General features: G+C 49.5%; 1 protein-coding gene across 1 annotated transcript in view; it reads left to right on the forward strand.

Annotated features, from left to right (window-relative positions):
- The first annotated feature begins 372 nt into the window (after positions 1-372).
- foxj3 (forkhead box J3) overlaps positions 373-27,969 on the forward strand; it is a 47,444-nt gene continuing 19,847 nt past the window's right edge. Inside the window, exons 1-3 of the mRNA XM_047026650.1 lie at positions 373-465; positions 23,414-23,984; positions 27,399-27,405. Of these exons, the coding sequence (XP_046882606.1) occupies positions 23,594-23,984; positions 27,399-27,405 (398 nt within the window). The 5' untranslated portion in view covers positions 373-465; positions 23,414-23,593. The remainder of the gene's footprint in view (positions 466-23,413; positions 23,985-27,398; positions 27,406-27,969) is intronic.

Below are 27,969 nucleotides of genomic sequence, written 5' to 3' on the forward strand. Positions count from 1 at the left end.
TCGATTGATTGACACTAGACAGGGTGGCAGTTCAGGTGTTGAAAGTGTGATGTCACGCTGTGGTCTGGGATGTTTTCAATGTTGTGACTTGAGCTGCTCCCATAAACTGGTACGATGCCAACGGCAATGATCTGAAAACTACATCGTGAGATGATGATTCAAACATGTGAGTCATATCAGTAATTCATTACATTCAATTCACCAAAAAGATTCTTTAACGAAACGCACAGCTGTAGTCGGGCATATCGAGAGAAAGGCGAACGGGGAAACGCGAAGAACCCGAAGAGGGACGCAACGGGCACACCGGTGTGGGTACAACGGGTCTTACCTTGCTAGGGCAAACGCCAAGAGCATAGCCTACTCACCTAAGGGACTTTCGTCTGGAAGAAGAGGTGGAAGGGGAGGGGGCAACTATCTAAAAACAGATCTGGACTAAGACAACGACCTGCCATACCCAATATAACTGTAAGTGTGAGCTCTTACATTAGCTAGCTTTGAACATGGGAATGGAAGTTGAACCGAGGCCCATGAAATGGACGACTTTCATGGGGAAGTGGGCAGCACTGAAGTTCTGGGGATTTAGTTCACTGCTCAGGCCTTGACAGTTCGCCTTGCTGGGACGGACACGGGGCATATGGGGACATATTCGTAGCTTCTGTAGTCGTCAGCTCGCTTATTTTAGCTAACAGTTTGTGTTAATGTGGCCTATTATCTATTTAGGCTTGGTCGTAAAACATTTGCTATCTCACCATAGCCATAACTCTTGAACTTGACAGCTTGCTTGGTTCCAGTACTGAAAACAGAGGAACTTTGACAGCTAGCTTTCGTAGCATGCTAGCTAGTTAGCTAGCTAGCCTTTTTCGCTGGTTTGAAAGCTGCTGTCTGTAGATGGCTTTACCCAGCGTATTTTACTAATCTTAATCTTGGCCGTTTATGGATTTGGTTGAGTTCAAATGGTAGCTTTTCATACTGTTTACTGCTTGTATTTGAGAAATGTATCTAGTCTGTAACGTGTTTTTCAAAAGATAGCCTAGACCAACGTAAGGTTGTGTCCAGCATGAGTCAGTGGAGCCCCGTCTGTCTGACTGTCTGCCTGACTGTGCAAGCCTGTGTGTGTCAGATGAGATGGTAAATTTGGTCTGGAACTCTCGACTGTCTTCAGCTGTTGGAATGTGTTTGGTTGTCTGTCAATTAAACTCGCTCGCTAGCTAATGTTATCAGACATTGCGGTATATTTGCAGAAATAAATGTCAGTGGACATTCATGTCAAATAATGATAGAAACTATTAGCCACTTTTACAGATGGCAGTGGCACAGTGAGATGTTTGTATAATGAAAGACCATTACTGTGAATAGTCGTGACAGTATCTGACATTAATTACACATGCAAATGAGACATTTTCATCAGGGAATATTTTTCACACTTATCCATGCCATCACAAAAATATTTGTCTTTTCTGGATCTATTGGATAGAGATACTACATTTTGATGTGCGGAGGCATGCTGACACCACAACATAATTTGTCTCCTGGTAATCATACTGCACAAGAAAACTGATCCTTGTTTGTGACAGACTTGGGTTTGGTGTCATATGATGGCCCAGGTATAATTCTATCCATGTTCCATCCAAGTACATCTTAATGTAATATCCTATTTGTAAGGAATGTTGTTCAGACTTAAGGTTTGTGCACCGTGGTGGTATAGGTTCACAAAGAGATGTATGTCAGAAAGTACAGTACTTACTTTGACCCCCATTGGATTGGCATCTTCAACAGGCTTGAATCTGGGTCTATTTCCCATCTCTTGAATGACAATTTATCTTTCATCTCAGTCAGAAACAACCACAGGTTAGACCTGGTGAACGTCTATTCCAGACATACACTGTGTGGCTCTGCCATCCCCAACCTACTGTAAAAGGTTTATTCTTAGTAGATGAGTTTGATTTATTTTTTGCTCACAAATGATCCTGCACATTTTCCCTGAAACCCAGTCTGTGTTTCTAAGTACAGTATTTATGTAGTAGGCTAAGCGGTGATTAGACTTTGTCGTCATTACTTTGTGTCTTCTCTGAATTCTGTCTCTCTGACGGTTCTGAGGACTTCCCCTCGAGGGCTGCAAATCCTCAGGGGTTCCGTCATTCCATCACTTGTTAGGCCGGACAAGACATCCCTTCAGTTCAACACAGCAGACTCTACATCTCAAAGTAGATGTAGAGTCTGCTGTACCACCACGAGTAGATGGACACAATACACAGTTGAGACAGTTGTGCCCTCCCATTAGGTATTTCCATACTGTATTGAAGCAGGCACATATTCATACTGATACACAAAACATACTGAAACCATATGTAAATTAGGTATTTATATCATCCTACATAGTTTGTTTACGTCATAACCATTTGGATGAAAGCGTCTGCTAAATGACTAAATGTAACCACTTGCTGAGGCCATGAACTGTAAATTTAGGCTTTGAATGAGTGTGTGTGGTGTGAGTGTGTGGAAGGGAGGGAGTGTGTGTGGTGTGAGAGAGAGAGAGACACAGTGTGAGGGATGAAGAATGGTGGTGATGCTTCTGTGTGGCGTGCAGGTAAGAAAGTGTGCGGTCAGACCACGTGTGCCTATAGTGATGCCTACTTCCTCCTTCTACAAGCATCATGTGGCCCATCGTCCTCTTAGATGACTTCCATATTAGGGGACCTCTTGTGTCTGTTTAAGACTTGCATGGTTTTGTAGGTGGTTGTTCAGTTCTGCAGCTGACTGATGAGGTTTCAGGGAACATTTCAAAAGGGAAGCCATCACCCAGCTGTGCTGAACGGTACTGGCGCATGGGGCAGTTTTGTTGAATGGACATAATGAAACAGCAGCAAAAGCCATAGGAGGTAATCTCCCCAAACCTTTTCTTTTTGTATTTCCCAGACTTTCACAGCATTTCATTGGCCTCGTGTTCTTGAATTTCTTGGCCGATGGCAAAAAATAGAATTATTGGACTAATAACATGGTATTAGAGGGAGAGAGAGGGAGGATGCTGAACCGAGGGAGAAACTGCTGCTGTCTCACCTTTCTTTGAGCAGCTGCATTTGGAATTCAGATGTGGCTCTGTGCCTAGCCTGAGATCCTCTTTAATGTCTCTCCGCTTGTTAGAGTGATTATTCAAATGGTTGCGCGTGAGACACAGTTTACCAGACTCACCGCCACCACCCTCCCCCTGCCTTGCTCTGCCATGTGTCTGGACACGGCCCAACAGGTCACTGTCACCCGCTCTCTAAGAGACGCAAACACTTGCACTCGAGGGGGTAGGGGGTATTATAAACCTTCTATCCTCTCTTTTTCTTTTTCATCCCTTGTGCTCTTTTTGTCTTATTTTGCAGTCTAAAACCTAGAGCCTCGTGCATCCTGCGGTGCTTCCATTTGGTGCAGCCTTGGCCGTGAAATCCTCTTGATTTAGATTAGTGTAGTTCAGTTATTGTCTACCCTGTATGATACTTAAGCACTTCCGTTTAGTTTTTTTTGTTTTCTTCTTCAAACCTGAGCTGGCCTTCAACGTCACCACAAACCTGCACACAGCCACAGACGAGGCCTAGACCTACTGTCTCTCGGTCAATAAGCTGTCCCCTCGTTCTCCTCCGCTGGAGGCTTCTGCTGGAGAGCAGGGCACGTCATGCGAGGAGGCTCAGGCTAGACGATCGTCTGAGACGGCCCGGGTCTGAAATCTCCCGCTTGTTCTGTTGTAATCCGGTGGGGAGTCATCCTCTCCTGGAAGACGTGCTCGGGAGACGGGAGCAGCTCCGTCTTCATTAGCAACGCCGCACATCGGCGGAATGCAGATGAGCTACGAAGCCATTCATCTTCTGGAAATGCCTCCCCGATTCCTATTCCAATCCTGTTTGCTGTCACATTGTGTGAGCCCACTTCTCCGTGTTAAAGGACTCTCTTTATAGGAGAGATCAGAGGGGAATAATTGCACTTAAGTGAACCTCATTTAGTGGAGATCGACATTGGCATTGCATTTTATGGGGATTGGCGCTTTCCTTGGACAGATTTTAATTAGTTTCTGTTTTTTTTTCTTCATACTTTGGCTGTTCGCAGCATCTAAAGGAGGCCGTAATTAAAGTCGACAATTAGAAGCACATTATTTTAGAAATGATTGAAAATAAAGGATTCTCAAGGTGCTGTGAGGTGAAAGCTGTCCAGGCCTTCTACTGAGGGACCAAGCCCCCAGGCTTGGAGGGAGATGATTTAGCAGCCATGTTGTTCCAGCCACATATTTGGAGTTTTGCTCAGCTGGGTGCTTTCAGTGTTTCCCACACACAGACTAATTTGTGGCGGTGCGCCACAGAATCAACACCGGCCGCCACACATTGCGTTTCGTAAAACATTTTTTTTTAATCGCTATTTAGGTTCAAACACGCAGCGTATTCGTTCAGCTGCATTTCCTTTCCCCTGCTCTCCCTCCGTCTCTCTGTCACTCATGCGTCTTTCCCACATATGCACACAGTCACTACGTCAGCACACGTTAGCAACAATGCATACACATGCCGTTCTAGTAAGACCGACAGATATCAGCGAGCCTTCAGCATTAGTGCCGTAGCTAAAAGTCGAGGAAAGTTGAGGCTACTTTTCGCTAAGTACCTTACTCACATTTACATTTAGTCATTTAGCAGACGCTCTTATCCAGAGCGACTTACAGTACTCGAAGTTTCCCCTTCGTTCTTTTGGTGAGAAGTCTCAAGAGCTAGCTACTTACTCGGCGTCATGGAGCCAACCAGTTAAATAGTTGTTTACCACTAGCGTTGCTACATGCATAATGCAGAAATGATGTTAGTTGTTGTTAATTTGTGAAGGTGTGAATGTAACAAATTATTAACAAATTAACTGTGTAACGAATTATTAACGAAGGAATTATTACGACACGACCCCCCCCCCCCCCCCCCCCCCCCCCCCCCCCGGTCTGACAACCCCCACCCCTCCCCGCCACAATTAGATTTCTAATCTGTGGGAAACACTGGTGCTTTAATCTATTTTTGCTGTAAATTAATGAATTTTTAAAGAGCCCCATGCTGTATAGGACTGGATGTGGGGATGCAGCGCTTGTTCCGAGTTTTCAAACGCACCCCCTCCTCTCTCATCCTTCTCAGAGGCGAGAGAGAAGGAGGGACAGAGGGAGAGAGAGAACCACGCTTTCATTTTTTATTCATCTATAGCAGCCAAATACTGCCTGGCATACTGAATCTTGAATTCTGAAGTCTTTCACTTTCCCCTCTCTCTTTCTCTCCCTGTGTGTGTGTGTGTGTGTGTGTGTGTGTCTTTCGAGCCGTCAAAATCTAAATCAATCACAGACATGGATCACTGAACCTGTGGAGTTGAACTCATCTGGTTATTGCACTGATTTACATTTGTACCAAAGTGGATCATGGTTGGATGAAACAAACATCTACTTCAACTGTAGGGAGCTAGACCTCCTCAGATTAGACTATGATCTAGCCTTTAACTCGCCGTACAGTTGACTTGTTTTAATAATATAACTTTAACACTGCTAGTCTACACATTATAGTCCGTCATGTAGGTGTGCCTTTACTAAATACCTTAAAGGATTCATGAATCATACTTGAATAAGAAGTTACTTAGACCTACTGCGTATTGTATCCTACCCGGCCCCATATCCTTGACACTGGAGGCCATTTTCAGAAGAGGTCTTTTCCTCCTTGTCTCATTGGTGGGGTTATGCTCAGTACAATCCAGTGATATATGATTGAGGCTCTGCGGAGGCAAGTGAGCTGTGTGCTGGGAATGGATTTCGCTAAGCTTACACAGCTTAAGTGATGATAATGGGGCTCTCATCATACTATTTAGCATCCATTTTAATTACAGTGGCTAGCTTATGCACTCTCGGCGAATGCTAATTTCACCTCCAAGTGAAGGAGCTTTGTAACCTTCTGAAGATGGTCAGTGACTTTTAAGGAGGGGGATATCTCAGCCGCCCCCCCCCCCCCCCCCCCCCCCCCCCCCACAAACACACACACACACACACAAAACAAAGTTACGAGTTCTCTTGTTAAAGACTGAATATGTATGTAGGCCTATTATTAAAACCTTCAACCTAGCTGGGATCAAATCGTTTTTGTGCCATATGTTGACACAATTGGCCATGGGTGTGCATGCATGTACACCATGTGTGTGAGGGGATATGTTTGTGCGTGAGTTGTGTGTGGTAACTGCAGGTGGAAGTGTATTGTGAACGCCCCCCCAGACAGAACCTCCTGCCTGTTGAGGATAATCAGTCAGAGTTAGTTTTAATTAAGTCAGTTCTCTGAAGCCTGATTAGGAAGGCTAGAGCTAAGTGGGTCAATTGGGTCACTGCTGTGTGTGTGTGTGTGTCTTGGGCCAGATGTCTGAAGTCAGTGATTAATGTATCTCTTCACCCCAGCCTGTCCTTCAGTCATGATCACCTTCTTCCAGCTCAGCAAAAAATGACTTTATCCAGCAGATTTTGTGAAAGTCAGAAGGTCAACACTATAGGTTGATGTAGCCAGCTCCACTGTGTGCAGACGATGTGTGTGTGATTCAGAAAACCTAAGAAAGAAGCCAAGGAATCTCTCTGTGGAGCTGGAGGAAAGGTTGATCTGTGGAGCGCCGACTGACAGAATGAGTGATGACTCTCTTCCTTCACCCCTCCCCTCCCTCTCCCACTGCTTGGGTTTCTGTCTCTCCAGTTCTCTCTTTCACACACTCACTCTTTCCTTCCCGCTCTACCTCTCTGTTTGCTTTCTCTCTCTTCCTCTGTCTCTCCCTCCCTCTCTCACTCACCCATTCCCTCACTCACTCCCTCTCTCCCTAGCTCACTCTCTCTCTCACTTTCTCCCAGGAGTTAAGTAGCGCTGGTCTTCACTGCTTAGCAAACACCCCGTCAGTGGAGGTTTCTTAAGAATGCATCTTGTTTCTGGTGTGAGTCATACTTCCTCTGGCCTGCTGTGCTGCTCCCTCAGGGTGGATGAGTGAGAGGCCTGAAGGCGGGGGTTGGGGGCAGATCCGTCAAGGTGGGGGTTCTGCCAATGGCCCTTGATGTAGTTAAGGAAGTAATTCAGTGTTTACGATACGACGAGAGGCATGCCAATCAGCTCTGCAGGGTCAGGGTTTCTGACTGGCTTACCGACTGGCTTCCTTCAGGTTATGGAAGCTGAAGCTGCCTGAGTCATACATCCCACTGGATGCCAGCCCCCATGCCCCAACCTCCATGTCCCTGACTCCTGTGCCTCTGACCCAGGCCTGTCTCACCCAGGCTCCACCGTCTGCTCTGGAGAGGTTCCTGGTCGTGGCTGAAACCACTCTAGGAATGTGGTCTGAGTCAACCCAGGCTAGTGTGAGAATGAGAAAAATGTAAGCTACAAGACTTTGGACAGCGTGTAGACCGAGCCTAGGTTCAATAAAGTCAGTGTTTCCCACACATAGACTAATTTGTGGCGGTGCGCCACAGAATCAACACCGGCCGCCACACATTGCGTTTCGTAAACATTTTTTTTTTTCGCTATTTAGGTAAAAACACGCAGCGTATTCGTTCAGCTGCATTTCCTTTCCCTGCTCTCCCTCCGTCTCTTTCACGCACGCGTCTTTCTCACATACACACACAGTCACTACGTCAGCACACGTTAGCAACGATGCATACGCCGTTCTAGTGAGACCGACAGCTACATCAGCGAGCCTTCAGCATTAGTGCCGTAGCTAAAGGTCTAGGAAAGTTGAGGCTACTTTTCGCTAGGTACCGACGGACATGTCTTAATCGAAGGTTCCCCTTCGTTGTTTTGGTGAGAAGTTTCAAGAGCTAGCTACTTACCCGGCGTCATGGAGCCGACCAGTTAAATAGTTATTTAGCACCCTGTATGCAGCGTCGCTACCTGCATATGCAGAAATTATTTGTTTGTTGTTGTTGATTGATTTTGTGAATTATTTCGACCCCCCCCCCCCGGTCTGACATGAAACAACACCCCCCCCCCCCCCCCCGCCACATATAGCTTTCTAATCTGTGGGAAACACTGAAAGTCCTCATTAAGCACACACACAGAGCATACACCTTTGGCTATATAACTTACTCATAGCTTTATTGTATGACTATGCAGGATTCCGTAGCCCCTGTCTGATCATTAACATCACACTCCCCTTTACACCCTCATCCAATGGCTTGTTCGTTTTGACGTGAAACTGAACCATGTGGCTTTCATATTGCTTATCCAACAGTTGTCCGTATTGATTGACAATAGGGTCCAAACATCTGTGACCACTTGTCAAGATAATTATATTTAGCATTTGTTGCCAATGCAATACACACTTTTTGAACAATTTTAAGCTGAACCGTTTGCAGGAATTTCAGAAAATCTTAGTATTTGTTAAATCCCACTTTTGTTTTATGACAGCATGAATGGATTCCACAAGTTTGTGCAAAACCTGATAACTACTGTGTATATTCATACAGCATCCCCATTAGATGCCGATAATTGTTAGTGGGTTTAGCATCTGCTTGTTCTCTGACTTCTTCTTCCTACCTGTCTAATGCCAGAATCCATGACTCACAGGAGACTGAATGACCTACTTCTAACATTTTCTTTTTTTCGTTCTCATAGAATACAGCTAGGGGGAGGGGTAAATGTGAGTCAATCAAAATGTAGTTGAAGCGTTTTTCAGGACGTGGATGGGGGAATGCAGCAGCCCTGGGTCTCGAACACGGCAGTCACCTCCCAGAGCTTTCCACCGCTGCCGCTCTGCGCGAGCTAGTCAGCTAACATCTCAACTTTGATGTCTCATTAGCAGCAAAATTATTGAGTTTGATATTAGCTTATTCTCGCGCCAGTTCCACAAATGTCAGCTTCTCAACTCATTCAAGTCCCGTCAGCATCTGTAATTGCATGGTTTTTGTTGTTGTGCCGCATATCCAATTAGGCGGGTTGCCAGTCAGAGCGTTACGCCTGGGACACACCGGCTGCGAAGCGCCACAATCGGCTACGAATGGCGCGAAACAGTTCACACCAGACACACATTTCTCCGCGCGGGTCATCAAGTCTTTAACCTCTGAGCTTTCCGTTTTCACATGTAGCGCTGATATGGTACATAAACATGGCATAGGCTATATTTAGGAAACGTATTAGTCCAACAACAGCATCTCAGCATTGATCCTTCTTTACGTTGTCCTTGTAAAATTGGTGCTGGGGGTCATACAACTCCCTGTGCTTTTCAACTTCGACAATTAATTTGATGTCCTCGATCTCCTTGAATTTCTCAGCTGATTTTCAAAATCGACTTGGGGGTTCCCTCTCGCTATGTCTGCACGCGTGTGTTGTGTGCAACGCGTGATAACTCGTTTATCTCTGCCAATAGACAGACCGTTCTGAAACAACTACGGGCATGCTGGCTCAACAGATCAATCTGTTTATTTTCATTCGTTTGTATCAGGGTAACCACATGGAACGGCCGTTCTTTACCAACATTGTGCAGTCAGGTAGCTTAAATTATATAGGGATAATATTGGTAAGTACGTAGGCCTAAGTAATATTTAATAAAATAATTAAAGTTTACAACTTTACAAATGTTCACCATAGTCTACAATTAATTTATTAAAATCATAATAACATGTTTTTTTTTATTCAAATATATAAAAAATATGGTGTATTTTATCATCCTACAGCAGGGGCGTAGCCAGAATAATATTTTTGGGTAGGCCTAGAAAAATATGGATAGGCATCTTTTACGTTTTTTTCTTATTTACTTTGCGATGTGCACCCGGTGCACCATTTTTCAGAGATATTTTCGTTTTGGGGTAAGCCTTACAACAAATTGGGTAGGCCTGTGCCTACCTGTGGCTACGCCCCTGTCCTGCAGCCGATTTCGCAAGCGTCTCGCGAAAAAATTCGACCTGCTGCCGAAACAATCGCTGGAGAGCTCGAGCAAATCGCGGTGTTTCGCGGCGCGCCACACTGCCAGCCGGTGATAACATGGGCGCCGAAAGAAAAAAGGCGGCGCTTCCAGGCCCTTCGCAGCTATTCGCGGCGCTTCGCAGCCAGTGTGTCCCAGGCCAGGCGTTAGGATTTTCATCTTTGTCTTGACAAGACTTCGCTTTGTCGTATAGTTAGTTTTTGTTCACACAAAACACGTGCCATTGTTGGTCAGAAATCCATTCGACCTGGACCGAGCTGTCACTGTTCAACTACGGCAAGTGAGTCCTAAATGTCTTGATAAAGTACTGCAGGCGTTATAGGCTGTAGGAAGGGGACAGGATCAAGAGCCGAGTTATCTCCCATAAGCCTTGTTAGCAACAGCATCTCTGAAGAGAAAGCGAGGGCAACATCAAAGTCTTCACGATCAGTCAGAGGAGATGAGCCGAGTTTTTTTGATTCGAAAAATGTAGTTTTCCAACGGGGGCATCATTTCAACTTTAACCGCTAATTGCTCCTTTTTTAGTGTGTGTTATTTTTTTCTTCTTTTCTCTGTTTTTTGGTGACCGTGCTGTCTTTCATTGAAGCAGAAACAAGCTGTGTGTCGCGGCGTCTCCGCTGCTCTCCTCCCCTCTGCGAGGTTCCCGCGCCCGCTTTGATATGTCTGTTCTTTTGGAAGCTGCCGCCATCGTCGTGCCACGATCGTCCCCGCTCGGCCCGACTCCCTGGAACCCCCCCGGCCCGCCCGCCCCGGGTTGTGTGTTCACTCGTTTATTTCAGCTTCTAAAAAGGCTGTGATGCCTTCACTTCCCTCACTGTCTCCTTCCCCCTATTAGGGCTCCCGAGGCGGAGGGGGGGCTGTGAAAGCCGGAGGGCCGTGGGGGGTGACACTCAGCAGCGGGGGGGTGAGTCAAAGCAGGGGCGGATGCGTCTGGGACTTTAAAGACCTCATGTGCTCTCTTTGCTAACTGGCATCGCGGCTGCAGAGATCAGTCTCCACACACCCGGCAGTGTCCTGGCTGGGCTGATGGATGATGCTTCTGGGGTCTTTTGTGCGAGTCTCTGGGAGCTCCGGAGCTATGTTCCATCCCTGACAAAAGGAGAAAATTGTCAATAATCTCCATCCTGTTAAACGGAGCCTGCTGAGCTCTACATCTTGTTCTCCAGGCCGACAAATTAGTCTTTGGAGGACCGTCTCTGAACGTGTCTGATGAATTTCAGCGCTTTGGCTGAAATGTTGTCAGATGAATGCAGCTTTGGCTCGATTTAAAACCGTCTTAGCATCGAGCCTTTGGACCATGCTGTTCCCTACCATGATCCTCCCTCAGATCTGATATAACAGGGTAGGATTAAGCAAGCAGGTGAGTAGCTGAAATCAGCTTGTGCTGCCAGACCAGGTCTGTAAAGAGGAAGTGAGCGTGAGGGGAGGAACGGTTCTGCTCTGGCTGGCTGGCCTGGTGGAGAGCTGAAGGGTCCGCCATGGTTGGGGACTAGAAGTCCGTTGTCTGCAACAGTATAGTTCTGCACAACTCCGATTTCCTCCTCTCCTTGTCTCTCCTTGTCTGTGCCCTGCTCTCCTTGTCTGTGCTCTCCTTGTCTGTGCTCTCCTTGTCTGTGCTCTCCTTGTCTGTGCTCTCCTTGTCTGTGCTCTCCTTGTCTGTGCTCTCCTTGTCTGTGCTCTCCTTGTCTGTGCTCTCCTTGTCTGTGCTCTCCTTGTCTGTGCTCTCCTTGTCTGTGCTCTCCTTGTCTGTGCTCTCCTCTCCTTGTCTCTCCTCTCCTTGTCTGTGCTCTCCTTGTCTCTCCTCTCCTTGTCTGTGCTCTCCTTGTCTGTGCTCTCCTCTCCTTGTCTGTGCTCTCCTCTCCTTGTCTGTGCTCTCCTCTCCTTGTCTCTCCTCTCCTTGTCTGTGCTCTCCTTGTCTCTCCTCTCCTTGTCTCTCCTCTCCTTGTCTCTCCTCTCCTTGTCTCTCCTCTCCTTGTCTCTCCTCTCCTTATCTGTGCTCTCCTGGTCCTCGGTGCTCTGCTCCTCTCTCTGATTTGTGAGTCATGTTGCCACATGACACGCCACTTTCGCCAAGTGAGTCATCGCAAACAAAAGCACCTCATATGGAGGAGGCCGAGAGGGAACTGGGGAATTTTTTAGCTTTTCTTATTTTAGCAAAAGTGGCAAAATAAAAATGGTTCTCTCTAATTGAGCAACAGCGCTTAGGCATTCAAAAAATGTGCTCATGTAGCTAGCAGGAGGGTCTTGTCATGTTTGCCATGACCAGAACATAACGAGGCACGTGGCTTCACAGCGCACCGCAACGCTGAACGCAAAGGTTATTATGGCTGATACTGTTTCATTGGGTATTCCAGAGGTAACTCAATACTACCGTGTTGCCTACAGGCATATGCCTGCATTGGAGATTATTTTATTTTTTTTTTTTACAATATTTTTGAATGGTTCAAGACTACTTCCCCTAGTCCATCTGATGTGTGGTGTGTGCAGTTCACCCATGACACCTCTCCATCATCCCTCCCTCACCTTTGTTCTACAGAAGCCCTGAAGAGAGAGAGGGGGATAGCGAGAGAGGTAGAAGAGGGAAAGATAGAGAGAGTCATATGGAAGGAGAGGGAAAGATGAAACAGAAAAGATGGAGACAGAAACGGAATAACAGAAAGAGTGGGCCCTGGAGAGCTATGGGGAGTTTTATTGACCTGTACAGCTCAGCTTGCCCTTGACCAGCGCATGCTTTCTCATGCTTAGGCTGTCATAAAACTGTAATGACTGTCTCGCGCTGGACAGAAGAGAGGGAGCTACCTGAGGCTGCGACGTGCTCAGGAGGAATGATCGTGGTCGTTCTCTCGGCCATGCGACCTCACCGCAAACGGAGACGAATGGATAAGGAGCTGTTTGTTCCTTCCTGTGTCCGAGAACGCACACCTCCGTCCCTCTCCCGCCCAGCTTCGTGGAGCTGGTTAGGAAGTGCCCGTCTGTGTGCTCCAGGGTTCTGTATTCGTCGAGGCCGCTGAACGCTGGCCACTGAAAACTTTTGATGTATTCCATTCTTGCGGGCCTCTCTGCAGTGTGCAGGAATGCAACACAGCGATGCAGAGCCTGGTGGGAATGACATTGTACTGAGCTCTGGAGTGTTTCATACCCATACACAACAGCTAGCGTGCGCGCATTATATATGTTCGCTTTCAGGAAGCCGCCGCTGCCGCCTGTGTTTGTTTACTGTGCCGGCTGTGTCTGGGGCCTGAAGTGAAGCTCTCTGTCAGAGGAGGGAAGCTCTCCTCAGTGCAGGCATGCAGGCAGCCAGACAGACAGACAGCCAGTGGGACTTCTGTTTCATGTCTTCTCATTCTGCCCTGGAAATCCGCTGTAATGAGCACTGTGTACAGTATAGGGATGGTGTGTACTTTGTTGGTGCGTGTGCAGTATGTGTGTTTGTTTTATAGTATATAAGGGGTGTGGGCGTGCGTGCATGCGTTTTAAGGTGTGCGTGTTCAGGTCCTAGTGTGCGTGTGTTTAAGGTGTGTGTGTGTGTGTTTGTGCGCGTGCGTTCTCGTGGAGAAACGAGTACCGTCTGAAAGGAGGTGAACAGTGAGGAGAGCAGGCAGTGCTTGTCCTGGTTTGAGATGCTGCAGTGTGGGGTTGTGGGAGATGTGGGGAGGCCTGTACCTCCTCCCCCCTGCGCTGCAGCTGGAAAAGGATCCCTGAAAGGTAACCACACAGCACTAAGCCCTCCATTGTCCAGTTGGATCCACGTCTAAATCACCAAATGCAATTTATTTTGCGCCGAGTTCAATTGGAAAGGCTGACGACACACCCTGCATATTTTTGCTGCGTCGCCATGCAAAACGTGTACTTGCACACCTCTCCTACAGTCAGTAGATTTCATGCTGTCAAAAAGGCTGCAGTGAAATCTATGGCCAACCATGGTGGGATAAATGTTATAGACTGGACTTGTGATGAGCTGGGCATATCGATTGGCAGCTAACAACCACCTCGTCTACCATTGACTGACAGGATGACTCTGGAGGCTGCCAGCCCAGGAAATCACAGAGACTGGAGTGTATTCCAAGATCCTTGTTAAAGGGGCAGTGTCGCGGACTCGGATAAAGTCAAGGTAGGCCTCCTTGAGTGGCTCCATGGGGTTTTAAGCCCGTCTGTAGCTCTGTAGCCCTTAGTCTTTGAGAGGGGAAGTGGGGGAATGATATGACTCAGTGTTACATTTTCATTTTACATTTAGTCATTTAGCAGACGCTCTTATCCAGAGCGACTTACAGTAAGTACAGGGACATTCCCCCGATGCAAGTAGGGTGAAGTGCCTTGCCCAACGACACAACATAATTCGCACGGCCGGGAATCGAACTGATAACCTTCTGATTACTAGCCCGATTCCCTAACCACTCAGCTATCTGACTCCCTCAGTGTTCCTCACGAGGGAAAAAATTGCAAACCACCCTGCCTCACCCATCTACCTTCACCCCTCACCCTGCCTCACCCTTCCTCATCCTGCCTCACCCATCTACCTTCACCTCTCACCCATCTACCTTCACCCCTCACCCTGCCTCACCCATCTACCTTCACCCTTCACCCTGCCTCACCCATCTACCTTCACCTCTCACCCATCTACCTTCACCCCTTACCCTGCCTCACCCATCTACCTTCACCCCTCACCCTGCCTCACCCATCTACCTTCACCCCTCACCCTGCCTCATCCATCTACCTTCACTCCTCACCCTGCCTCACCCATCTACCTTCACCCCTCACCCTGCCTCACCCATCTACCTTCACCCCTCACCCTGCCTCACCCATCTATCTTCACCCCTCACCCTGCCTCACCCCTAACACTTTACAGTCACAGACATAACACAATTGGATTAGTTGACCCCAGGTTCACTAATCAGATCCTCAGTGATGGCTGCAGTTCTGTCTGACATTGATGGTGTGAAAGACTCGTGCCGAATTGACTTATTGTGTCAATTTTGGAGAGAAATTTTGTTCAATTATCTTAAAATCTCACACCTCTCCAGCACCTAAAGCTACGTTTGATCCATGTGTTGGTATTGTGATAAATATCCTGCCTGCGTGTGTGTGCGCGACAGAGAGAGAGAGGAAGAGAGAGTTGTCCTACCTTGCATGTAACTGTATAATGACATGCTGATGAATCCCTTTTTGCCCTTTAGGTATTTCACCAGCGTAGTCTAACACAACAATGACTCTCTATAACCTGTCTTCTCACACGCCCCAAATATAAATAATGTGGTCTCCTGGTAACCAAATTAATAGAAATGACCTGGAACAGACCTGTTGAAAGACAGGTATAGACCATGAAAGGTGTGTATGATCCCCCTAAGCTTTCTCAGGCAGTCTTTCACGTGCCCGTGGTGCTATTTTCCAAAGATGAACAATGGGTAGTTTTAGTCTGAGCTCCTGCCCCCTTTAAGACCCTCTTTTTTCCTCTGTCTTGATGACTACCGTCGCTAGTTTCCCACAACATCTAACTGAAGTAGTTTTTTCTCAGAGCAGCTAGAGTTATATTCCTTTAGAGCGCTAGTGCACCTCACAGAGCTAGCTAGCTGGCTACCTCCCACAGAGCTAGCTAGCTAGCTAGCATGACTTGTTTATGTAGCAGAATAGGAGCAGCCGCTGCAAATTAGCATGGAAGGCTTCCAGAGAATGTGGGAGGAATTTATGACCAGGTACAGTTTGGCCATAGCAGCCCACGTCAGCAACAGTCAAATTCCACAGATGACTGTGGCGCAAACTCTGTGTCACCTTGTGTGACTAGGGCCCATAAAGCTGGGCTACGATAGCAGGGGTTCATCTTGTGACTAGGGCCCATAAAGCTGTGCTAGCCATAGCAGGGGTTCATCTTTTGTGACTAGGGCCCATAAAGCTGTGCTAGCCATTGCAGGGGTTCACCTTGTCTGAAGTTGAAAAACACTAGCAAACTGTTGGTTGTGGATGAACACATTTCCCCTTCTCATACTCTCTCTCTCTTTCTTTCTCTTTCTCTCTCATCCCCACCCACTCTCTCCTGACAGTGATTTGGAACCCTGAAAGAGGAGGCCACTTTGTGATGCGTCTGTATTTGTCAGACACACACACAGAGCCCAGTTACATTAGCAGTAGTAGTACATTTACATTTAGTCATTCAGCAGACGCTCTTATCCAGAGCGACTTAGAGTAAATACAGGGACATTCCCCTGAGGCAAGTAGGGTGAAGTGCCTTGCCCAAGGACACAACGTAATTTTGCACGGTCGGGAATCGATCCGGCAACCTTCTGATTATTAGCCCGATTTCCTAACCACTCAGCCACCCGACTAGTAGTAGCAGCAGCAGCTAGCCTGGCTGTGCTAAAAGACACTCTGGTGCCAAACAGCTACATTGTCTTAGCAGAGCAGAGGCTAAGCTGCAGCGCCAACAAAAGATGAAACTATTGACCTGTGACTTAATCCTCTAATCTGGCCTGCTCCGTGCTGTTGTGCAACCACAAATGCACTGGAATGATTGTTTCGGGGGAAAGGGCACATGGCTTTATGACTGGTGGCAGCCCCTCCTGGTTGGACCATGAAGGCTCAGACCTGATTTGTGTGTGTGTGTGTACGCGTCTGTTTCTGTGTAATGTGCGCACTCTGTATTATGAGGTTTATAGTAGCCAATGACAGAAAGCAACACACTGACCTCAGGTTGTTTCTGTGTTCTTTGTAGTCCGTTAGTGAGTGTCAATGTGGACCCTGTGATGGTTGGTTGTTAGCCCCATTCGCTGTTAGCCCCGTTCGCTGTTATCCCCGCTTGCTGTTAGCCCCGCTCGCTGTTGGCCCCGTTCGCTGTTGGCCCCGCTCGCTGTTAGCCCCGCTCGCTGTTAGCCCCGCTCGCTGTTAGCCCCGTTCGCTGTTAGCCCCGTTCGCTGTTAGCCCCGCTCGCTGTTAGCCCCGCTCGCTGTTAGCCCCGCTCGCTGTTAGCCCCGCTCGCTGTTAGCCCCGCTCACTGTTAGCCCCGCTCACTGTTAGCCCCGCTCACTGTTAGCCCTGGTCCGTGAGGGCGACCACAGAGCGTTGAAGGAGCGTGAGTCCGTGGGTGCGAGCGGAGAGCCCATACATCCTGCAGCGTTCCTACAGCTTAATGACATCACGCAGCAGCCCTGTCTGCCAGTCAACTCTTTAATATGCTGTTCATTATTTGGGAGAGATTGGATATTGATTAAAAAGCTAAATGGGTTTTAATTATGCCCCCCTCCCCCCACCACCCCCCTCCCCCCACACTTCTGCTGTCTCTGGTGTGGACTGTCTAAGATCCACTATCACCTTTAGAGGAGCTACTGTCCGCCAAATTACAGTTTGATCGCCTTGAATCTTCAATCACTGGTCTGTGTCCCCTTCCTTGTGTCATTCAGTCTCTGTATGGCTTTGTTTGTGTGTGTGTGTGGTGGTCACTGTCCCTGTCTTGACATGTGTCTCTTTAGGGTCTGGCCCTCTAGCTGTGTGTGACCCAGACAGTAGTTCGAGGTAGTCATGGTGTGACAGGTTCTTCCTGGTAAAGTGTTTCTGTCCCACTTGAGCACGGCGGCGTGTGGAGAGGATAGAAGAGGAGGGGAGGCACAACGGGCCGTGTAGCGTTGGACTGGAGCACTGCAAACGAATACTGCAAGATCGTTGTCTTTTTGAATTTCATAACCCCTCTTCCCTCATCCCCTCCCTCTGGGCGCTGCTGCCCAGTGTTCAGACAGCCTTAGGCAGCTCCAGGACGGAGAGCAGGGCCGGGGGTCCAGCCTACCTGGCTGCTGCCTCTCCTGAAGCCCGGCTCAGGATTTAATTGTGGCCTCGGACGGGGCCGGGGGAATGCTGATGAGGAAAGGCTGCCACTGAGAATGCCACTGAAACGCCTCTGCCACCACTGAGCCTTAAGTGGTCTATTTGTGATTCCGCAGCAGTAGCACCAGTCTCTCTCTCTCTCTCTCTCTCTCTCTCTCTCTCTCTCTCTCTCTCTCTCTCTTTCTCTTTAACTCTCTCAGACTCTCTCCCTCTCTTTCTATCCATCTGTCTTTCTCCCTGTTTTACCGCCCTTCTCTCTCTCTCTCTGTCTCTCTCTCTCTCTCTTTCCCCCCTCCCCCCCCCCCCCCCCCCTCCCTCCCCCCCCCTCCCCCCCCCCCCCCCCCCCCTCCCTCGTCTCTTGCAGGCTGCCAGGCTGGTGTGGACTCGGCCTCCCAGGGGGAGTGTGTGTTAATGTGGGCCTCTGGGCCAGGGGACCGGGGTAATTGGGTTCGCATGGTCGGTGTGGCAGGGCACCCCCGCCGCTCCCAACACAAAGAGCCCCAGCCCCTCCCAGCCAAGCTGTTAGGGACGGAGAGAGGTAGAACCACCCTAGCTACTGATCACCGCTCAAATTCATTGGAAGAGCTTATTGAATTACTTGAATGCTCATTGTGGTTTGGTGAGGCCCTGCAGATTGCACAATGAGCTGAGGGACCTTGTGTGTTGCGCCCTCGTGTGTGCGTGCCCCAACGCGCATGCGCGTTTGGCTCCCAACTCCTTGGCACTCACGCTAAGGGAAGGCAGACAGCAGAAAGATTCTCTCTCAACACACACGCACACACAACCCTTTTCTTCAAAAGGCGTAATTACCGCTCCATCCGTCTGGATCTGGACGGTCAGCACGCCCCTTGACTCCGCCTGCGGACGCTTCAAGGTCCCCTCCCAGAGAACACTGGCCACAGTCTCGCTGGACAGCTGGGGACAGGGAGGGATATTGTCATGCAGCAGGCTGCAGACTGCTGGGAGGCAGCCGAGGGCACCACTAACTCCAGCCCTGGCTGCTAGGCCTTCCAAAGGGCTTGTCCGTTAGAGCCAAGCCTACTTGGCAAGAACTAATCCCTCTATCTGTCCCTCCAACCCCGGTGGTGCTCAGCTCCATAGTACGCTGTGTCTTTGGAGCGAGCAGTGATTGGAGGTGATCTCTGGAGCCAGATGTGATTGGAGGTGATCTCTGGAGCCAGATGTGATAGGAGGTGATCTCTGGAGCCAGATGTGATTGGAGGTGATCTCTGGAGCCAGATGTGATAGGAGGTGATCTCTGGAGCCAGATGTGATTGGAGGTGATCTCTGGAGCCAGATGTGATAGGAGGTGATCTCTGGAGCCAGATGTGATTGGAGGTGATCTCTGGAGCCAGATGTGATTGGAGGTGATCTCTGGAGCCAGATGTGATAGGAGGTGATCTCTGGAGCCAGCAGTGACTAGACGTTATCTCTGGGGTCCAGTAGAATTCAGGAGCAGGTTGCCTATTGGTCTTTACTCTTGACCTTGGTGCCGCAGGCCACATTTATATAGATGTGTGTGTGTGTCTCTCTGTGTATTTCTGTGTGTAGCGTTAGCTTGCCCACGGCTACAGCCCCCCACTTGATTGGCAGAATAATTATGGAGTTGATTTATTCAGCCACAGGGGGGATTGGACTGAATGAGCAAGGGGGAGCTAAGAGGTGCACACACACACGCATGTTTACACACACAGACACATACACACACACAGCCAGCCAGCCAGCCCGCCAGTCAGCCAGTCAGCAGCTATTTGCAGACACGGCCCTGCTCAGCGCCCGGCTGCAGGCTGCAGTAATGTGAACAATGTGCTCAACGGTGTGAGCAGCGCAGCCATAATTGACACATCCTAAAACTGCGAGTAAAGGACTGGGTTATTAATGCCGTCTTCCCGCGGCTGGCTACAGCACAGCCATTAAGCCTTTAATTGAGAGGGAAGACTGACATTATAAGCCGTTGCCTTGGCACCGCCCGTACCCCATTCCGTATTATTTATATATATTTTTTCCGTGCGTTTGGAAGACGGGTCTCGAGGCGTTGACGACACCCCCGCCCCCCCTCACGTGCAGGAGCAGGCAGGCACACACAATAGCCAACGATGCGTGTCTCTATTTTGAATATCATGTTGTTGTATATTTTTTTTTTCTTTGTTTGGTTCCAAAAATAGCACGGTAAGCCACCGTTAGCCTCCAGGCCTGGAAAAAGTGAGGAATCTCCCTTTGACCCGGAGGGGTGGGGGGGGGGGGGGGGGCAGGTGAGCGGGGGCGGAGTTCCCAGACTGCCCCTCCCTGTTTTTCCCCCTTGCAATCGTTAAGAAAACAAGGGCTTCTCCGGCAGCAAGAACAGGCTGTTGATATGGAAGGTATGGCCTTGGTTTCGATCGGGGGTGGTGGTGGGTGGGGGGGGGGGGGGATGCCAGCGGCCTGTTACCAGGTTACATCACTGTTGTTGTTGTGAGAGCGTGTGTCTGTGCCAGATCCTGAAGTGTAGCAGAGGGAGCTCTGCTTAGCAGCTCCCTGAGTCTCCCCTGCCAAGTTACCATCCCACCACAGGAAGATCTCTGTCACAGCGAGCTCCACACCCACACACACACACACACACACACATATACACACTAACACGTTATCTTCCTTGGATCTCTTTTCTCTTGCTTTCTCGTAACCCCCCCTGCCCACTCCTTCCCCTCCACACACACTTACACACATACACACACACACACACACCCACACACCCTCAAAGACATGTACATTAAAAACATTAGGCCTTAAACCATCAGTGGTGTAAATATTTGAGGAAACGTGTTGAATTAGATGTCAGTTGGCTCAGACCTCGTGTGTGGGTCTGTATAAAACAGTAGAACCAGAAGTGTGATGCCTCTGTGAGACAGACAGAGTGAAAGACAGAGTGAAAGACAGAGTGAAAGACAGAGTGAAAGACAGAGTGAAAGACAGAGTGAAAGACAGAGTGAAAGACTGACAGACTGACTGACAGACTGACTGACAGACTGACTGACAGACTGACTGACAGACTGACTGACAGACTGACTGACTGACAGACTGACTGACTGACAGACTGACTGACAGACTGACTGACAGACTGACAGACTGACTGACTGACAGACAGACTGACTGACAGACTGACTGACTGACTGACTGACTGACTGACTGACTGACAGACCGACTGACAGACTGACTGACAGACTGACTGACAGACTGACTGACAGACTGACAGACGCAGGTGCTCAGGAGTGAACACAGACATGGTGCTGGGAAAAGAGGATTCAATGTGTGAATTGCAGATAAGTGGTCTGGTTAGCCATTGACTAGGCAGGTTGGTACTCTGACCTTCCTGGGAGGTGGACAGGTGGGGGTGTCCTCAAGTTCCCCCATGTAGGACATGATTTATCAGATGGTAATCTGGAAGAGATTCTCTCATTGCCTGTGTCAGCAAGACCTGGCTGGGTGGGTGGGGGTGGGTTCGTGGGGGGGTGGGACACACCAGGCAGAACCCCTGCCTTGGTCACATCACCATGACGATCTCTCCCGGTCTTTGGCAGGTTCCATCACATTCTATTAAAGGAACACAGACTTGATCTCCATCCTTTTTTTATTTATTATTTGGGAACCAAATCTGCTGGTAATCCTTCAGGGGCTGGCAGTAACAAGCTGGCTCTCCTGGATAGAAATGAGTCCGACCATGCTGGGAGACAAACGCATTTGAGTTTGAAGTGACTGAAGAGTGACAACCCATTTCCCTCCCACTCGCCAGTTCGGACGTGGTCGAAAAAGCCCCAGGTCGAAGCCAGAAGCTGGCTGTTTGTGTGTGTGTGTGGGGGGGGTGTGGATGTGTGTGTGGTGGGGGTGAGAGTTAGTGTAGAGAGGGCTGATAGTCACTGGTGACCGTTGGATAGCAGCATGCCCTGCCATGGCTAGCTGCCCCTGCCAGGACCTGTGCCAACAACACAGTCTCATCCTCTCTCATGCCTCCCTCCCTCCCTATTCCCTCTAACATGCTCGTGCACTATGGATTTGGAAACCTGTGATGTGTATTGGTAATGTGGTGCAGTGAGAGACCCAGAGAGGAGCAGGGAGCCAGAGAACGAGCCAGCTTTTCATCATGTCTGCCACTGCCTGTCACAAACAGCTAGGCGCTCTCTCTCTCTCTCTCTCTCTCTCTCTCTCTCTCTCTCTCTCTCTCTCTCTCTCTCTCTCTCTCTCTCTCTCTCTCCGTCAATACTTTTTTTTCTTTCCCCCCCCCCACCTCTATCCCTCGCCTGCTGGACCTGGTAGATTAGCAAGCATCTGGATCATTAGGATGGGGTCAGATGCTATTGGACTCTGAGTTGCGGTGTTCCCACACGGCAGCCCCGGTTGGGGCAACCGTCATCAACCTGCTGTTGGCCTCCCGTGTCTGGTCGTGGTCTCTGGCCAGGGGCAGGGCCTCAGAAACCCACAGCTCCAGGCCCAGTCCCAGGGCCACGCTGTCAGATTCATTGACCATCCTGGCGATGAAAGGCTGTTCCGAGTTGGTTTTCAAGGAAATCAACATTTCAGCTGCCCCTCCAAAGTATAGTGCAACATCACTGCTGAGAAACCGCGCAGAACATGTACAGAAGATCAATCCCTACTGTCTCCCTGAGGTTTGACACCAGTACAGAGTGTGTGTGTGTGAGAATGAGTGTGCGTTGTTGAATGCAATGAGGCGCGTGTGATGATGACTCCCCCTAATCTGAGCTGTCCGACAGAGAGACCGTGGAGTGGGCAGGCAGGTAGAGCAGCAGCGGTCCTCCAGGAAGTGGAGGCCGAGCTGAGCCGTTGGTTACGACTCTGCAGTCTCTCACTGGAGGACATTCCTACCATCGCTTAAACTCTCTTGGGCCTGCAAGGTATTTATTACAACTGGGAACACGGCACACACAGGCACACGTGAGGGATTTCTTCGGTTTTTCATGTTTTGGGGCCCTCAGTCGTTGGCATGGTCTCTCGGCCATGAGGCCACTTGTTTTGCGTGGCGGTCTGGCCTGTGTTCACCTTTGCTTGTAACTCTAGTCTGTCCTCTGCTGCTATTTTAAGAAGGGCAGGCAGATGGACCGACAGACAGTCAGACAGGCAGGCAGGCAGTTTGCCGAGAGAGAGAGAGAGAGAGAGCGAGAGCGAGAGAGAGAGAGAGAGCCAGGCTGCATGTGGTGCAGTCAGCAGACAAACAGGAGGGGCCTCGGACAGGACAGGACGGTTGGCACGACGACACAGCGCCTCTTGTATACGGCAGAGTGCTCCGCACGGGGGGGGGGGAAGGGAGGGAGGGAGGGAGGGAGAGACGGGGGGGAGAAAGAGAGTAGGAATTCCTCCTGAGCCAGTCCCCCCATTTGGCTGGCAGTTGTGAAAACAACTCCCCTACTTGTACTCCACCTCCCAGATGGAGCTGCAGCTCTGAGTCAGCAGCAGAGAGGGAACAGGGAGAGGAGGAAGAGGGGGGATGAAGGGAGTGAGGAGGGATGAAGGGAGCAGGGGGGGGGGGGGGGGGGGGGGGGGGACACATTTGGCACAGACAGTATTACATTCTCCAATGGAGAACTGGAATTGGCGGCCACCACAGATTGAAACCCAGCAGACTATCTGTGTGAGTGTAAGGGGTCATCAGGGGTGACTGCATCCTGTCCTGACCCTCTGCCGTCTCCTCTGTCCCCCCCAGGTTCTCCTCCCAGACACCGCCCAACTGAACCACTGCTCCGGGGGAGTGGCCCACTCGACCACCACCCCTCCAACCCCCGCGCCTGGCCACGCCTCCCCGCGCTCCTCCTCAATCCACCCCCCGCAGTCCCCCCCCCCCCCTACCCCCCCTCCTCCTCGCCCAGCCCAGCCTGCCGTCGCCATGACGTCGGAGCTGGAGAGTAGTTTGACCTCCATGGATTGGCTGCCTCAGCTGACCATGCGGGCGGCCATCCAGAAGGCGGACGCCCAGGGGGCCCACGGGCCGGGCCTGGGCAAGAAGAGTGCCCTGCTGGACCCCAACACCACCCTGGACCAGGAGGAGGTCCAGCAGCACAAGGACGGCAAGCCGCCCTACAGCTACGCCAGCCTCATCACCTTCGCCATCAACAGCTCGCCAAAGAAGAAGATGACGCTGAGCGAGATCTACCAGTGGATCTGCGACAACTTCCCTTACTACAGAGAGGCGGGCAGCGGCTGGAAGGTAAGGGGGGGGGGTGGTAATTTGGTCGAAAACAAAAGCTTGTTTAATCCACGGCCTAAACTTGACTGCTGCTTTTTTTTATGAGGGGTCCTTGTGATGTGAAGACGCCCCATGTGACTTGTCTAGTAGGTGTCGTCTTTTGTGTGGAACGACGTTCGAAATCGCTGCTTCTTCCGTTCAAATGCTGTCTGAGTTGGCGGCGGTGTGGACGAGAGAGAGAGCCTACATCGTGAAAGGAAAGTCTCAAGTCGGCTTTGTCGGCGGCGGAGTTAAATGTCGTCGGTAATCACTGTTGTCACTTCCCCCGAGAGCTGAAAAGGAAACCTACCTCTCCCAGCCGCTCGACTGAATCCAGCGAGCGCCTCGCTTCTCCGCCTGAGGAACGACACTGCCCTGAGAGAAGCGTGTGAAGTGTAAAATCCCAGATTAATATTCAGAGAGACGGGCCTATCTGAGCCAAGACGCGCTAAATAGCCCATTCACTAGTGGCATTATTCATTGCAGATGCCTTGATAGGAACAGGCTATTATGCAGTAGGGAGGGGGGGGGGGGGGGGGGGGGGGGGGGGGGGGGGGGGGGGGGGGGGGGGGGTGATGGGGAGACAGTGCTGTGTCATCATCTGAAGGAGCACATGATATAGCAGAGATGAAGCTATGCTGATTGCCTTTTAAAGAGCCCCAGATAGAAATTGATATTAGAATGAGTTTACCAATCAGTCTGCATTTATTTGGGGATAGAATCTCGAGGCGGGGCGCTTTATTGCAGTCGGGCAAGATGAATGCGGTCCATTTCCTGGTGCATGACAAGATCCGTGTGCACGAGCCTCAGACTAGACGGCAATCAATTGTCTCATTCTGGACTTGGAACAGGCGGGAGGATCTATACAGGAGGCTAGCCACTTGCAAACTTGCAAATGTCGCTTTAATCATTCCTTAGCAACTTGTCAACGCCATTATTGTCAGCCAGAAGATCTGTTTGTGTTGTGGTGATCTGGGTGCTGCTGTTTTTCAGCTGACGTTTACGTTGAACTAGGCGGATGCAAACTTCACTCGGATCAAAGTTGAGGCAAAGTTGAAACTGAAAAGTGGATTTGGAAAGGAATGTTGTCGGTATCCTAAATCCATAATTTCCTCTGAAATCAAATGTTGTTATGGACATTTTTGGATAAATATGTTTTAATAGTGGTAAACTGTAAAGCTCCTTTGTTCATGAAAGTCCTGAGACTAGTTCAAGTCAGATCAAGAGAGGGGTGAAGGATTAAGGTGTTTGACCGCCCTGTACACTGGAGATCTTTTAGGGTGGGCACTTCCTATATGCTGTCAGTCTATACTCATGACCTGGAAGGGAAGTTATTGGAAGGTTCAGAAGGAGCCGTACAGTCATGTGCTGATAAACCAGCTGTTTGATCTTTTATCGTATGCAATCCATTGTGAGGAATAGGGAGGCCATTGTTTGTATTTATTAACACTCGGTTGGAAAGGACCCCAGAAAGGAGTTATGATTTCCTGACTTGGAGAGTTCTTATCACCTAGGTCCTAGGGGGAAGGAGCTTTGTGAAATCAGGTTCTGAGGCTGTGTGATGTATTGTCTTGAGAATCTGACCGACATTTAAGGATGACTGACTGTTGCATAGAAATGACCAGATGTTATGTACTATATAAGACTGTATATTGTTCGTCACTTCTCTGCTGAACGACTGTAGTAATACGTTTCCGGTATGACGGGTCACAGAGCGCTCGATTAGGTGCTTTCATACTCAAAGATTTTGTCTTAATCCGGCAATCACAGCGATCCAGTTGTACAGTGTCTTCAAAAAATCTCCTTTTTCAATGTCCGTTTAGAATGAGTTCTTGGCATTGACATAACACAAGGTCGCTGTGGAGGTTTGCTGAGTCTCTGAAAGAACATTCTCCAGCCTCCCTTTTACAAATGGCACACTTATCGTCGTTCAGACTATCTCCATTAGTTTTCTCCATACTTTTTGAAGCCTGAATTGTAGCCTATTTAGAAAGAGAACTCCTTTTCCCCCAGTAATGATTGAATAAAGGAGATCAAGGTTGAGCATTAAGAAGGGGTCTTCTAGAGCTTGGGCTGCATTGGGAAGGTGAGGTAGCCTAACCCTGTCTGTTGTTGTGATTGTAAATAATTTCCCTCCAAAGGTGAAATCTAATGATGGTAAAATGGCAGGCACAGTTGATTGTGGGAGGTTAAGCATGATGGTTGGAGCACATGCCATACTGTAGCTCTGTAAATTGGCCATGAGTGAGCAGAAACAGGCAAAGCTGAAGGCATCTTACTGTGAGGCATCTCAGTGGAGCCTCCCTTCCTCCGCCAGAGGGACGGTTGTGTTGAAGTTTGGTGAGGTGGGGCTGTATGTGTGGGGGATGTGTGAGGTGTGGTAGTTTGTGTGTGTGTGGGGGGGGTGATACTAGGTGTGTGACATGAGGTTGTATGTGTGAGGTGCAGTGTTTCCCACAGATTAGAAAGCTATATGTGGCGGGGGGGGGGGGGGGGGGGGGGGGGGGGTGTTGTTTCATGTCAGACCGGGGGGGGGGGGTCGAAATAATTCACAAAATCAATCAACAACAACAAACAAATAATTTCTGCATATGCAGGTAGCGACGCTGCATACAGGGTGCTAAATAACTATTTAACTGGTCGGCTCCATGACGCCGGGTAAGTAGCTAGCTCTTGAAACTTCTCACCAAAACAACGAAGGGGAACCTTCGATTAAGACATGTCCGTCGGTACCTAGCGAAAAGTAGCCTCAACTTTCCTAGACCTTTAGCTACGGCACTAATGCTGAAGGCTCGCTGATGTAGCTGTCGGTCTCACTAGAACGGCGTATGCATCGTTGCTAACGTGTGCTGACGTAGTGACTGTGTGTGTATGTGAGAAAGACGCGTGCGTGAAAGAGACGGAGGGAGAGCAGGGAAAGGAAATGCAGCTGAACGAATACGCTGCGTGTTTTTACCTAAATAGCGATAAAAAAAAATGTTTACGAAACGCAATGTGTGGCGGCCGGTGTTGATTCTGTGGCGCACCGCCACAAATTAGTCTATGTGTGGGAAACACTGAGGTGTGATTTGAGGTTTTATGTGTGAGGTTGTAGGTGTGATGTGAGGTTGTAGGTGTGAGGTTGTGAAATGAGTTGAGGTTGTACGTGTGAGGTGAGGTTGTATGTGTGAGGTGTGAGGTGAGTTGTATGTGTGAGGTGTGAGGTGAGTTGTATGTGTGAGGTTGTAGGCGTGAGGTGAGGTTGTAGGTGTGAGGTTGTGAAATGAGTTGAGGTTGTACGTGTGAGGTGAGGTTGTATGTGTGAGGTGTGAGGTGAGGTTGTATGTGTGAGGTGTGAGGTGAGTTGTATGTGTGAGGTTGTAGGCGTGAGGTGAGGTTGTATGTGTGAGGTGGGGTTGTAGGTGTGACGTGTGAGGTGAGGTTGTACGTGTGAGGTGTGAGGTGAGTTGTATGTGTGAGGTTGTAGGCGTGAGGTGAGGTTGTATGTGTGAGGTGGGGTTGTAGGTGTGACGTGTGAGGTTGTACGTGTGAGTTGAGGTTGTATGTGTGAGGTTGGAGGTGTGAGGTGTGCAATATGTTGGATGGGATGGGGGCCCTGGTTCCGCAGGAACTCAGGACCCAGCGCACGCACGCGTCTGTTCTTTATGATAATGAGGGCTGCCGCTCTGCTGCTGCGCTCCGTGCTGCCGAGAGATCAGACCGGGCTAATCCAGGAGGCCGCGACGCATTTCATCATCTCACCAGAACTCCATTAGCCCCCGCTTTTAAGAAATATCCATGCGCTGTCAATAAGGACAGATAATTCATCAAGGTCAAAACACAGGAACGGCGCGCTCGAAGGAGCGTCCGCTAGCGAGCAATTAGACGCAGCAGCCTCTCCGACAAACCCTTCCCTCCGAAGCACTCAGGGTCTCTGGTGGTTCCACTCTGAGCAGAGGCGCCGTTTGAACGATCCACGTTCCTGGTGCCGTTGCGGAGGAAGATCACATCGCTATTTCTGCTTCTCTGGTGTTGGCTGAACACGCCTCTCGCGTGGA

This window comes from Hypomesus transpacificus, chromosome 9 (genome assembly GCF_021917145.1).
Source record: "Hypomesus transpacificus isolate Combined female chromosome 9, fHypTra1, whole genome shotgun sequence".
NCBI lineage: Eukaryota > Metazoa > Chordata > Actinopteri > Osmeriformes > Osmeridae > Hypomesus > Hypomesus transpacificus.